General features: G+C 34.2%; 1 protein-coding gene across 4 annotated transcripts in view; it reads right to left on the bottom strand.

Moving 5' to 3' along the window:
- TMEM117 (transmembrane protein 117) overlaps positions 1–14,910 on the bottom strand; it is a 503,113-nt gene that overhangs the window by 232,196 nt on the left and 256,007 nt on the right. For 3 of the 4 annotated variants that reach the window (XM_008073775.1, XM_021706857.1, XM_008073777.1), the window contains one exon: positions 11,365–11,464. The exons of the other annotated variant lie outside the window; for it this stretch is intronic. In XM_008073775.1, the coding sequence (XP_008071966.1) occupies positions 11,365–11,464 (100 nt within the window). The remainder of the gene's footprint in view (positions 1–11,364; positions 11,465–14,910) is intronic. 4 annotated transcript variants of the gene reach the window in all.

Here is a 14,910-nt window from a genome sequence, read left to right as displayed (position 1 = left end):
AAAATGTTTTTTGCCCACTTGAGCTTTAAATGTTTGGGTGGAATAAGTGTTAAGTGGTACAAAGATTCCGGTTGTTCTTATCAGTTATGATGAATGTGCAGGGAGTTTTTGTCTCCCCTGAATTTTAGTGGTCCTAACAAAACAGGGAGAACCAACCCTTTAAAGGATGGATAAGTTAACGGTGTGATAGAGATGTTACAAAATGTCACCTGCCCAAAATTCACTCTTCGCATTGTTCTTGTAATGTTCATGTCTAGCATCAGTTTCCAGGCTAATGTGCCCTGTTTAAAAAAGCATAACACAGCACTCTCTAGCAGGTGACCAGTGAGCAGAATCTGTGTTGAAGTTGTGTCCTACTTCATACTGGTGATATTTTTGTATTAAACTGAATTTTAATGCCTCTTTGCAGGGAATATGCTCTCTGGTTCAACACTGCTCTCCATCCCCCATCCAATATACATCCTTTTATCTCATACCAGATGTTTCACACATTTTCTAGACCAACCTGGCCTTGAGGGCATTTGGATTTGCAACTCTGGTATTTATTATTTATGCAAGTTTAACAAAGAAAGCCACTGTCACTCATTAAAACCTCACCATAAATTGATGACTTAAGGTACTGAAAAATGGTTGGTAAGATTTGCACAGACCAAAAGGAATTGCAGAACAACTTCTACACAGCATGAACATGTGCCAACTCAGCAAGTCTAAGAAGGAGCTGGCTGGAATATGGCCCTTAAGGAGATTCCTTTAGTAAGGGAAAGGTAACTTTAAATGTGACAGTATGTTTAATAAGGTCCCACTTGTCTATCTTCTCTCTTATGACCTGTGGGTTTCGGGTTTTGTTCAGGAATTAGATGCCAGTTCCGATTTCCATGAGGGTATTTCCTTCATTTTCTAAGGTTTTTATGGTTTGAGGTTTTACATTTAGGTCTCTGATTCATTTGGAGTTAACCTTTGTGCATGGGGATAGATAGGGGTCCTGTTTCAATCTTCTGCATGTGGTCAGTCAGTTTTCCCAGCACCATTTACTGAATAGGTTCTCCTCTCCCCAGTGGTAGGTGGTGGAGGCTTTGTCGAAGATGAGTTGGTTGAGAAATTGAGGTTTTGCTTCTGGAATCTCAATTCTATTCCATTGATCTATATGCTTGTTCCTATACCAATATCAAGCTGTTTTGATGATTGTAGCTTTATAGTAAAGTTTGAAGTCTGGTAATGTGATACCACCTGCTTTGTTTTTTTTTGCTAATAAAAAATATTGATTAAAAAAATGTGACAGTATGATGACTCCACTTTTACCATATATAATGTAGTCTAATGTTTACTCCCTCACTCATTTGTTATTTTCTATGTTTTTAGTGTACATATGTTAAGTTAATAGATTCATGAAGAAGTAAGAGAGATTCTCAAAAGGGTTTTGGAATACTAAAGGCTTGTAATTTTGCAGCATCAAAATTTGATAAAATAATTTAAAATTATGTAAAGAGGCACACCTTTGTCATGTTAAAATATTTGTGGCAAAAGATTATTAGCTTTTAAAATATTGGGGCAAAGATAGTAACAAAAATAAATTTGGACTATTCTCCATTTAGTTGAACAATCTCGGAGCTTCACAAGTCCCTTGACACCAGAGAAAGCATTTTCTCAGATATGTTCTATAGAAGCAGCCAATTGACGGCATCATCAGTTTCAGAAAGATAGCAATGGCACTATGATAGAGACTTATGGGGTTAAAAAAGTAAAGTATGCAAATAAGTAGCAAGAACAATTATTCTGCTTGTTTTTTTAAAGTGTTAATGTCACCAAAATAAAGTTAATTTTAAGTATATAACATCTAATGGGAATAAAATTGGTTCACTTTGGTAATTTTTTTATTTAAGTAAAATAAAATGCATTGATTTAAAAAAAATACTGAACTTAGATTTGCCATAATTCTTCCATTGATTCCATCATCTCTAGTTAAAAGTATAAATGCCAAATAGAAATTAAGATAATTACAACATAAGAAAAAAGAAAATTATTAGGTTTAATTTTTTTTCAATAGCTACAGGTTCACACTATTTTAATGATATATTTTAAAACCTTTATGGGAGGTACTATTTTTTTCAATGAAAATAGATGGCTTCTCTCCAAGTTATCTGCTTCATCTCAAGCACTTGACTCATTTAAGCATTTGTTATACATTCTCCAGTTAGTAGTCAAGTTAAGAGCAATTTGGAATCTTTAATTTGGTCCATGTGGCATCTTACTTTTTTTTTTTCAGCCCTGCTGTGTAGCATTAAAAAAACTATTGATGTGGACTTTATCCTCTGTTTTAATTGATACCTTTGAAAATGGTAATGGTATTTATTTGATCTTATACTTGACAAGTAAGTTCAATTACTACTGCATGCTTAATGGACTATTTGTGCAACATTATGTTCAAAAAGCTACTTCAAATGTTTCATTGAGCAATTTGGTAAACTAATGAAGGATAGTGGAAGTAGGCATAGGTCTGAGATAAACCTTAACATATTTTGTCATCCAGGAATAAAAGAAAGTTCTTTATTTCTTTTTTTTTTTTTTTTTTTTTTTGAGTTGGAGTCTCACTCTGTCGCCCAGACTGGAGTACAGTGGCCACTCCCGGCCACCGCAGCCTCGACCTGCTGGGCTCCTGCGATCGTTCCTCCTCAGCCTTCCGAATAGCTGGAATTACAGGTGCGCACTACCACGCCCGGCTAATTTTTTATTTATTGTAGAGATGAGGTCTCGCCTGCCCAGGCGGGTCTCGAACCTGCAGGCTCAGGCAATCCACTCACCTCAGCCTCCCAAAGGCGCAGGATTACAGGCTGAGCCACCGAGCCCGGCTTCTTTATTTCTTAATAAGTCTCCAGATATATAAGAACAGAGAAGAAATATGCCAAATAGAGTTTTAGAATTACTCTTAATCATTTTTTATCAAAATACTGTATTCCCTCTGTACACAAAAATATTTCAATCTCTTGAGACATGATGTAATAGCTTTTATAAAGCAACAACAACAAAACATAAGTACAAGGTTCTTGCTATAAATTTCTTTTTGACGTTTACAAAACAGTTAACTAAAAATGTGACATATTCTATGAATAAAAAATCTTTACTGCTCTAAAAATCCTTGTGGTAAACAACTGCTAAAGGATGGCAATTTCATATAAACAAAACACTTAGCATTTAAATATCCAAGAATCACAATATCTATCTTAAACAATGATAGTATAATATAAAGCTTATTCTTTTATTTTCTTTCAGTACCAGAAATAAGATGCTTTCTGCCATTTTTGTCAAAAGGAAATAGAAATAAATAGCTGTATTTTCTAAAGTTGAAAAGCAATAGTTTGACTGATATTTGCCTAAAAGATAGACATTCTACCCAGTTGATGACAAAATTCAACAAATTTAATTGACATGTTGACGGGGAAAAAAAAATCAAACCAAAATCGATGTCTACATACAATGTCATATTAAAATCTACAATTAAATAGTCCCAAAACAAGTATTTGCCTTGACAGGATAGTATAGTATGTGAAGGTATTGAAGATTTTGTAACTAGATTGCCTGGGTTTAAATCTAAGTTCTGCCCATTGACTCTCTGCATGACTTTGATTTATGCCATTGACTACCTGTGTGAACATACAAGCTTGAGCAAGGGCAAGACATTTAACCCCTTTAAGCTATAGTGTCTCTATCTATTTCAGGGTTGTTATGAGTGAGAAGCAAGTGTATATATATATATACATACACATACAATCATATATATATATGGTATAAAGTCAATGATATAATGAAATGAATACTGCCTCTTAATATTAACTGAGATTAAAACTTGAAAAAAGAAACTATGTGTTGCTTTTGTAGTACTTCTAGGAATAGGTGGATTACTCCCCTGATCATTTCTTTTACCTTTTATTTAGTGCATACTGTGAGTCCAACACTATTCTAAATATGTATGTGTGTGTATGTATTATATAATTATATATAGGCACTATTCTAAGTACGTATAATATACAGTTATATTCACACATAAACATAATATATGTCATATGAATATAATGTATATGTTTGGAATAGTTCTTGGACCACAGAAGGTGCTAAATAAAAAAGTAAAATAAGTAATAAGGGAGTAAACCAACTACTTCTAGAATTACTACAGAAGAAACACAGCTCTTTTTTCACGTTCTAATCTGAACCTGTATTAACAATCAGCACTCATTTCATTATATCATTAATTTTCAAAGAAAAAATCAAATATCAATGCGTCTTGGCTTTTATTCAAACTTCTTCAGATAAATGGTGTTTTAAAAGGTGTAGAACATTGTGTTAGAAAAATCATAAAAAAATATGTGGACAAAGGAGATACCTACATTGAGGAAGTATAAACCAAGTAACAGAAATAAGTATAATGGAACTGAAAGAAGTTAAAATGAGTTTGGAATTAAAAAAAAGATGAAAAGTGAGCATTCTCTGTCTCTAGTGGGAATGTCTTTTTTCAAGAGATGTCCTCAGTGTCTTTCATATCTTATTATACTTCATTCAATACCTTTTCCTAGGTGCTTTTCATTTTCTTAGTGAATATGAATTATGAAATTTATATTTAATAAATTTTTAATAGATGAATATAAATTGCACACAACACACCCATCACATATTATGGAATTATTTTATATTTTTATGGGAATTGACATATGAGACTTATAGCAAAAGCCAGAATTTGTTCTTCTATTCTGAAACATCTATACATCATACTACAACATTTTTACCTAGAAATCATTTTTCATTCCATGTCATATTAAAATCCAAGAGTCCTGAAAATTAAAAGAGTCTTGATCTCCATTTATGATGCTATCTGAACATAGGAAGTTAGACTCTCTTGCCTTATTAATTTTTTAGTAAGAACTTATTATTTTGAAGGAACATGAAACACAAAGCTAAAATATTTATAGAGGCATTAAAATATTTATATGTGCAAAAGCAAAATGATGACATTTAGTTCCCTCTAAATTTCCTAATGAATAAAAAAGAAATATAAAAAATTATTCCTCTTTTATACTCTTTACCTCAATCAAAAGATCAAACAAACTGGCAGCGTTATTTCAGCAATTATGGGCTCCATTAAATCTACTGTCATTGGCTTTCGTCTGTGTGGTGATCAATGCTGGTGCCCCATCTGGATTTTTTTCACCCACCTGAGCGCTCCATTCCACAAGTATACACATGCACCCAGTGGATCAGGCCAAAGACAGACTTTACCTGTAACTATATTGCTTACACCTTTGCTTCCTTCCTTTTCATTATCTCTCCTGTTTTCACTAATCTCTCTATGGATGTCCCAAAAACACTTACTCTATAAATTAGCACCCTCAGATCCCTGATGCATGCTTTTTTTCTTAGGGAATCGCATATATGATGGAGTCTTTATAGAAAGACCGTACACTACTTAATTAAATGCTTGATCTAGTGCATTTTTCACTGTATAAAATAATGAAATGCAACATACAAATTTACCAAACAAGATGTTAACTAATCAGGAAGTAGGCTGAAGTCATGAAATAGTTCCAATCAACAGGCAGAAAAGCAGAGCAAAAGAGAAAAACTCAAAGTAATGTTCAGCTCTTGAGTCTAGCTCCCATGATTAAATACCTGATTTGCACCCTTCCTTTTATCATATACACATGTTCAATGAGTTTGCTAATCCTGGCCTTTCATTCCAGGTTTCACAGTTTAAGTTTTATTCTATTTTGAAGTAGCTACTACTGCTACTTTATTTCAAGTACAAAATCAAATTCAATTATGCTTTTTATTCTGTCATTTTGAGACATCAATGGAAGAGAAATAATTAGAAAACTGGCATTGATCATAATATGAATTGTCAAGCTTAATTCCAGACAGAATAACAAACTAGATGTTGGTTATATGCCAGGATATTGTTAATTCACATACTTAGTGTTTGCAAAACAGTCCACAAAATAGTGACATGTATATACTAGAAATTGTTTGAGCTAGATAAACTATTTTTAATTTAGCAAAATGAAAATAACACAGATAGTCAAACTTCTTCCCTAAGTAAATGTGTAATAAGCATTGAATGACAAAAAGACTCACCATATTTTAGGTTTGAATGGATGTATAATTATAAATTTTATTTCATATTTTCTATATTTAAGTTAGAAGAAATATTTTACTCTCAATGTTGCAGAAATATTTCCTCCTTCTATTATGTTCTAGATGTATAAATAAATATTAACCCAGAAGGAGTCTGCATTATTCTCAAGTCTACATGATTCCTTAATTCTCTTTCCTATTCACTGAAGTTTAACCATTGTTCTGTCTTAAGCAATAATCTCTTCTTGCTCAAGGGACTGGAGGGACATATCTCAACCTAGCTTCCTTTTACTCCAAGGCTAGAAGCAGCACTAGGCCACTGATAGCAATAATGACAATTCAAGGAATGCTCTAGCAGGATCTGCAAAGCTCAGTCTTTGCTTTATATTCTTTGCCCTTTATACTCAAGGGTGACATCACTATTCTGGGAGAATAACATTGTCAATTCATTACTTCCATTCAAGAGTTCACAGGAATGTGTCTTCATGGTTCTGGAAACAAGTTTAGCATGAGCAAGCACATAGCCTGGTTGAGGCAGGTTGGGGAAAGGAGGGAAACAGAGTTGATTCTCATAAACCCTAAACAATATAACTCTCTTCCTTTCACCTTTCTAGAATTCCCATGTTACAACAGTAAGTTACAAATTGAACTAGAAAAAAAAAGAAACAATACTTATGTGCTCTTGTGATCTATTTATTCTTTCAATAAATAATTCTTGAGCACCCATTTTATGCCTAGCTCTGTGTTGGGTGCCAAGAATACAGTTTTAATGTTTGACACTATAACTCCCTTCAAGAAGCTTCCAGTCAAATAAAGAATAAAAAGTTTTCAGTTTTACCTCTTATAGTCTTTTGAAACAAAAATAATACAAACATAAATATTAATTATAAAAATCTCCTGGAAAAAAAGAAATTGTGTAAAAGATAAATTAAAATTTTTCATTCAAATACTTAGATGATGTTTACTTATACATAAAACAAGTACAGTTAAAATACTAGGATAAAATATATTTCTAAAAAAAATCACTGTTTTCTAAAATCATATTTTTGCTAGAGCCTCAATAGAAATAATTAAATTGTATTTCTTATTATATCCTAACTACAAAGGATACGTGTTATTAATCCAAAGGCATTTCTACACGAAGATGTTGACTAAGCTTGTCTGGCTCTAATGAAACTATAAGTATCATGAAAAAAATTTAAAATCACACACAATTTTACAAACAAATGACCATTATAAACACCTGAAATAAAGGTAAGGTCAATTGGCATAATCTAAGTTGTTTTTATGTGCCTATGACATCACTATTGGTAGAACTTTTGCTAGAAATGACCGATATGTATACACACCCACAGAAAATCCTGATAATAACATGTCAAAACCATATTATTGACTATTAGTAGTTGATATGTATAGTATACATTTTTTTAGAATGAAGGATGCTTTATGAAGACTTCAGCAGTTACCAATATAATCATCTTCTTAGGGTATCATGACTCAATTTCACCTTATTTGTAGCTCTTTGCCCTAACAAGAACCTCAAACCTGGAGTCTGATGTCCCAGTGACTATTGGGAGTCATGCCATTTATGACTATAAGAGGAAGGCAATTAGAACAGGATGAAGCAGGGACTGGGAAAGAGGATGGGTAAGTACAGATAAATAGGAAGTATTTTTTCCTTGTGGCATTAAATGAGGAGGCAGATGCAAGTGCCAGCATGGTGCCCTCATACACCCCTGATATCTTAGACCTCTGCAGAAGCTGAAGTGGCAATGGCAAAACTGGAGCAATGTGCTGTGAGACCGGCCAACTCTCCAATTCCTGATAGCCCACTGCATGGGTGTCTAGGTGGATACATGGCAATGGTCCACATGAGACGCCCTGTGTTATTGCTTTATGCATGTCTTCATGACAGAGCTCTTTTCTGCCCCTCCCGACAGCAAAGACCAGCTCAATGCCAGATCACATTACTCATCACTTTATTCATTTCTTATATGTCAACTTAAAAAAAAAACAAAGAACAAAACTACTTGGTGAAAGAATTAGTAACCTTAATCTTGCCTTATATATCTTTTGTCCTCTGCATAAGGAATATCATAAAGCCAGGAAAAGTCATGACTTCTAGGAAATTTGGCCTAGTAAAATTTGATGCTTCCTAGCATGAGAACCAAAGATATTTCTCAGATTCGTTGACATTAACCTTGCCTTTGTATCATATTAGTTCTGATATGTCTTTTAAAATCATGGGAAATCTCTAAATTATTCCCATAAAAAAAAAACCCTCCATTTCAGAAATACAATAAAAAGCACACTTTGATTGTCAGTGTAAATAGTCTCTTGCTTTTACATGACATTGACCTTTTTTATTGATATTCATTTCATGTTGAGAATTCTATAGACAGATGAAGGTCAAAGCTATCTTAAACTTCTATCGTGAGAAAAAAATATTATTTTTTAAAATGTTATCAATGCACACATATGTGGACATATAAATATTTATATGGAAACTTGCTGCCCAGTCAGTGAATAGAAATGGGAATAGAAATTATGTGCTTTGGGAATCCTCCCTGTGTGACCGTACTTTCACATCAGGAGCATTTGGTATTTCCTTTGCTATTTCTATCCCTGTGTCTAATGGGAAAAGCTCCATGTTTCACATAACACAGCATAAAGAGACCTTGATTCTCCTCCAGTTTACAGAAAGGAAAAAAAAATGAAAGACCCCAGAAAGTTAAATGACTTAAGATCACATTGCAGGGTTAACTCTAGAACAGTTTTCTCAACTTTCAATTTAGTGCTAGTTCTGTCATATAGCAGTAATCCGTGGTACAGAAAAAAGCAAAGTTATCAGGTTAGCCAATAGAAATAGCAGGCATTAAAATAGTAACTATAGAAGAAGCTATGAAAGGTCAGTCAGACCTTGTAGAGACAAAGACCACAGGCTGAAACCATACATTATTTGTATTTCCCTCATCCAGATGAGAGGGCAGACAAGTACATGGTAGAAGTTCAACCAGAAATGGTTAAAGGTCTTTGGTCAAAGCTGCACCATGCATTTTCCTCTGAAGGCTACCGTAGTAATTGGACCCCATCTTATGGATAAAAAGGGGGGAAAAAATCTTAATTAAAAAATAATAATGAACTAGTAAATAAAGGCAAAGCTGTATATCATGAGGAAATGTCTGAGGGGGGAACAACTGGATAGAACTGGATCACAAACAAATAATAATGTCATAATGAAAGAGTAATTTTTGCCAGGGGGTGGGGTTGGCAGTAGTGGGATTCTGTAGTGGGATGGGGGGCACACCTCATCAACAAGGGTACTTGCATAATGAACATTTGTATACTTAATCCTGAATTGTATACCACATCTTTAAAATTTAAAAAAAGGAAAGGCTAATTTATGTATTAAATGGCTGACATGAACCTGCAAGCTCCAGAGTGGGCTCCTAGGTTCTGCTGTTTTCTCCTGATTTTTGTCAGTCATAATATTAGACAAAAGCAATGTGTACTGGCGACTGGAAGGAAACTCCAGACAGTATGGACCCCAGGCCCGGAATATGGTAGGTTGCTTATACTCCTGGGTCTCAAGAAGTTTGGGCAGCCTGAGGCTTGAATCAATGACCTGCTTTTGCCATAACTTCAAGGGACTGGCCCAGCCAAGAGAATGATAAGCTTAACAATATGAACAAAAACAATAAAATACTTATGTCTGCCTTACATATTAGCATTGAAAGTCCTATCACAAGGCCACACATTTAAGCTTTGTAGAAAACTTGTAACACAGGTAGGTGCTATTAATCCCATTTGAAAAATGTGTACACTAAGCCTCAGAGGATTGCATATTACTTATGGAAGGTCAAACCATAGGTGGCAAGGTCAGAGAATCCAAATTTCTGAACTCTTGATCTAGTTCTGTTTTCTACTTTATAAAGCAGATTCACCATTAAGTGGCATTTAAAAGTATGCCCTCAAATTTCAAGGAAGTTTTCAAAGTTCACGCATTTCATTCTAAACATTTCCCAATGGAAATGGAAATTTTTGAAATGAGGCAACCTAGTTTTAATGTCTGGCTTATTCTACTTGCTATTTCTAGAGATTACAGGTGGAAGAAATAATTTTCAAGCTTATATTTTAAAGTTAGCGGAATGGGACACATCTGATAATCTAGTCTGTTATCATCCTAAAAACCAACAAAGGTGGCAGAGGTTCAAAAACAGACTGTGCAAACCCTTTTGTGGTACCCGATACTCTCCAAGGATGATCACAGTAGGACTAGTTAAGTTAGAAATGCCTCCTGTTTCCTGAAAACATGTTCTAGGTTAGAAGCAAAGCTATCACTGGAAATGGCAGGAACTCTGTTGTGACAATCTACCTATAACATCTGGGACACATGTGTAGGGACATGGCCATGCCAAGTTTTGTTTTGGTCAGGTGTCACCTTACCATTGGCAGTTCTCTTCATTTTCAAGTGAATAGACTGACAAAGATAATTAGAATTACTGCATTTAGGAAAGACATCAATGAAGTGTTCCTTTTTTAAGATTTATACTCTTTACGCTCTGTGATTCTTTTACAAATTTATAGGACCTAGAGCTTTTTAGCAACACATTATCCTTAAGTTTTTAGACAAATAGTTACAAACAGAAATTACTCGTTGCTCTCTCTTGACAGATGAATTCAGTGTGAGATCGTTTGTCTATTTCTTGCAGGCTTATAACAATAAAAATTAATTGCATACAAAAGAGATTAAAACGTAACTCTCAGAACTGTTAGTTACCATAAAGCTAGTAAGTTCAATGAGGAAAACAAATGTAAACAATTATTTTTAGAGTCCTAAAAAATGTTTCAAATGGTCTTCTGAAACAGGCCAGACCACATTCCTTACCTGAAAATTGTACATGTTAAAAAAAACTTGAGACACACAAAATCATTTAGAACTTCAAAGGGAAGAATTTTCAATTAATTTTATGAGTGTATATATGTTTGTTCAAACATACTTGTAGAAATAGGTAGGTAGATTGATTATGGTGGAGAGTAACCACTAATAATCTAATTGCATTTTTTTCCCTGAGGTCCACAGATATTGCATATAATGTGTGGATTTATCTATACTCATAAATTTGTTCCACTCAAAGAAAGGTAATTATTTTACTCTAAACCATTAAAAGCAGTATCTGTTCAACATTATGAACATGTCTTCCACCTGATGGTTGTTTGAAATGGGTGAAGTTAAAATTTTCTTACCATCCAAGCTGTGACAAAGTCCCCCATCCAGGTCCCTACTGCAGCTAATTTCATGAAACTTTCATTTCGGATGCCCATATAGTCTGTAATGATATATGCTCTGTGGAAACAAACACACAAGACATTGTCCGGACTCAGAGAGCCATATTGTCAAAGCTTTCTGGTTCATCAACAGGCAAAGGGACTTTTCCCACTTTCAACAAGCTGTCTTGCTCTTGTCCCATCCCATATGCTTACAAATCTGGAAGGTTAGGTAGAGCTCTGAGAGTGTGTGGATCACTTTCAAATTAGACTTGAATACTGAATGTAGCTCCATCAAGTAACATGTGCATTTCATATTAGAGCTTCAGGACTGAGGATTACTTGTGAAAAATCACACAGCAAAATTCAGCAAAGGTATCATTTTATGCTCACTCAAGTATGAGCAGAGCAGAAACAATTCCTAAAGTAAAGTAACTTGACAGGAAGAGAAGAGCTAACTTTCCTTCAGGTCTGTCAACTAAGAACTATTGAAAAGGTGTGGGGTCTAGGCTTTAGATGCAATATCATACCTGAATAATGTTCAGAATAATGTCAAACTTTGAGAAAAATTCCCACACAATGAAGCAATGTGAAATTTTATTCAAATATTGTGGTTAAATTATTACTGAAATAACAATAACTAGATTTAATTTTAATCACTTTTTTATATAGTTCATTTTTGTTTCCACCGATCATTGAATACCAGTAATAAGATCATGCTTGTTTATCAAGCATTTAATTTTCATTTGATTTTTAAGAAAATATTAAGTATTATTTTTCCCATTTTTCAATTTCTCGAGAAAACTAGAACTCAGAGCTATCATCCAACTTGCGCAATCAATATCACATAACTAATGAATGGTAGGTAAGAATGAAATTTCTCTATTTTTTTATTACTCTAAGTTTTTGTTTATTCAGCATTTTTACCTTAAATTATACTCCTTTTCTAATGCATAATGATACCTGGTACAATTTAGAATATTAGTAGAACATGGTTCTTCTTAGATTAATTTTTAAACAATATAAATAATGATGTTTGTTGTTTACCTACTGAAATTATGAAGTATATTTTTGAAGTCACAAGAGGTAAACCATCTCCAATTCAGTTTTTTCTTTTCTGGAGATGTTTCAGATTGTTTTGTTATCCACTAAATAAACAGATACTTAAATAGTTTTATTTAATAACAAAAGCAAGCTTTAAAACTCTTACAATAAGTTTCCCCCCCCCCCACAATCTTCATTCACCTACCTTGAAGGGTCTATGTAAATGTCTTTAGGTTTCATCTCAAAATTCTGAATTTTCAATTTCATGGATTTCCAAAACAACCACAAATTTATAACTACCATAAATTGTATGCTTACAATGTGCCAGGAATCGTTGTTAAGCACAATGATTCCATCCACTCTCACACCAGTACAATGACCTTAAGCACAATGTCTCCATCAACTGTCACATCAGTACAATGATGTATTATTATTCTTAATTCATAGATATGGAAATGAAATTCAGAGAGTCTTTGCATCTTTCTCAAGGTCAAACATCTAGTAAATGGATAGGATGTGACTCTAAACTTGATTGACTCCCAAATCCAGCATTTAACCACTATACTATACTTTCTTCCTACACATGTTAGAGGAGATATGAAAAACACAAAGAATATCTACTTGGTCTCCACTCGTTTAGTGGACAGAAAGGAGAAAGATTTATTTCCTTTGAAGATAAGTCATAATAAGTCAACAGCAACATGCAGAAGCTTTAACTTCCCAGAGATACCAAGTCTTGAATTCTCAGTCATAGAGTTCACCAATCTAAGTAGTTTCTACTTGAAAGCCCATAAGTAAACTTGAACAGTTTGGTGTTTCAACACACAATACCAGTATCACCAAACAACTCTTAGGCAGTAAACTCAATGTTACTATAAAAGATTCTTTCTGGTAACTGTCCAGCTCTTTCAATGACACCTATTTTGAAGAACTTGCCCAACCTGTCTACTTTTCCTCCCTGTCTCGAAAAAACTAGGGTAGAGTAGAAATTTCAGGGTGCATTCCATGTGATTGTATAGATGTGTATAAGAGAAGGCATAATTACTTTACTTCATTATCTAAAATTAGGATGGCTTGGATATATGCACAACAGAACAATGAACTAGCTAAGAACAATTTGAAAAACTAAATGAAATATTAAAATTACCTCCCAAATCTTCTTAAAAGCATCAGAGAGCTTATGAAGCATTGAGGACTAGAAAAAAACAAAATACCAGATAGGAGAAAATTGTGGAATGGTTAGCTATATTTTCTCTGGGCACATTTGCTGACTTTGCATGTAACACAAGAGGATGAGAATCTGGAATTTGCCTGGGAAGGGGTCAGTCTCAGTGGGCTATAAAGATAACACTGAAAATCTAAGGAGCTAAGACTCTAATGAGAAAGGAAGAACCCAGAAAAAAAGCCTGACACACAGCTGGCTGCCTTTCAAGACATTTGACATATTCTGAAGTTGTTCGGGGGGAAGCTAAAAGACTATGTCAAGTTTACAGAAAGCATTATAAAGATTTGGCAACTTCATTATGCTGAGGAGATTACTACAGTTTAGAACCAGCCAGAGAGTATGGTTCAGGAGAATACAGGGTCATGGAGGGCTACAGAAAATCAGAGTTGGATGAATCCTTGATGAAAGTGAAAATCAACCCTTTTTCCCTGTCTATTCTATGGCTAGATTATGGTAATCAGTTTCTACTCTTTCCACAGGACAGAGAAAAGAGTAAACTTTTTTTGAAAAAAATAATATATCACAGATTGTCTATATATTCTCATATGAACATCTGCTACTTATTCAAAACTTACTAGGATGTCAAGAAACCAGATCATATTGTTGAAAACCAAGAGGAAAATGCAATATCTAGAACTTGGTAATAGACTCCTGGAAGACAGAGAGCTATTGTGGCTGTTTTGTTCATTTTTGATTCTCCAGCACCTAGAGCACAGCCTGCTATATAGTAAGTGATCAATAACTTATAATTTAATGAAGTAATCCAAATTTTTCACTATTTCCATATGGCATGAGTAGATCTCTCTATATTAAGCCCTAGAAACAACAATAAAATGAGATTTAATTATGAAGAATTTTCCATAGAGGAAGACTTTGAAAACTTTTTAAAATTGTTTTGTCTGCCCACTTTATTTCTACAACTACATCTGTAGCTTCTTGGCTGCAGGATAGCTATACTGTATTCATCTAGAATGATAAATCAGAATAAAATAAAGAAATTGTCCTCACCTGTGGCTCTGGGCACATAAGTACTAGATGTTATAGCAATGCAGATGACACAGAACAGATAAATTATAAAATAAATAATATGCCAGGCTCGGTGGTTCAGCCTGTAATCCCGTGCCTTTGGGAGGCTGAGGTGAGTGGATTGCCTGAGCCCGCCGGTTCGAGACCCGCCTGGGCAGCGAGACCTCATCTCTACAATAAATCAAAAAATCAGCCGGGCGTGGTAGCGCATGCCTGTAATTCCGGCTACT

This window comes from Carlito syrichta, unplaced genomic scaffold (assembly GCF_000164805.1).
Source record: "Carlito syrichta isolate Samal-C Ts95f unplaced genomic scaffold, Tarsius_syrichta-2.0.1 Scaffold316102, whole genome shotgun sequence".
Lineage (NCBI taxonomy): Eukaryota > Metazoa > Chordata > Mammalia > Primates > Tarsiidae > Carlito > Carlito syrichta.
The sequence above is the reverse complement of the archived record's forward strand: the minus strand, read 5'-3'. Positions and strand labels throughout refer to the sequence as shown.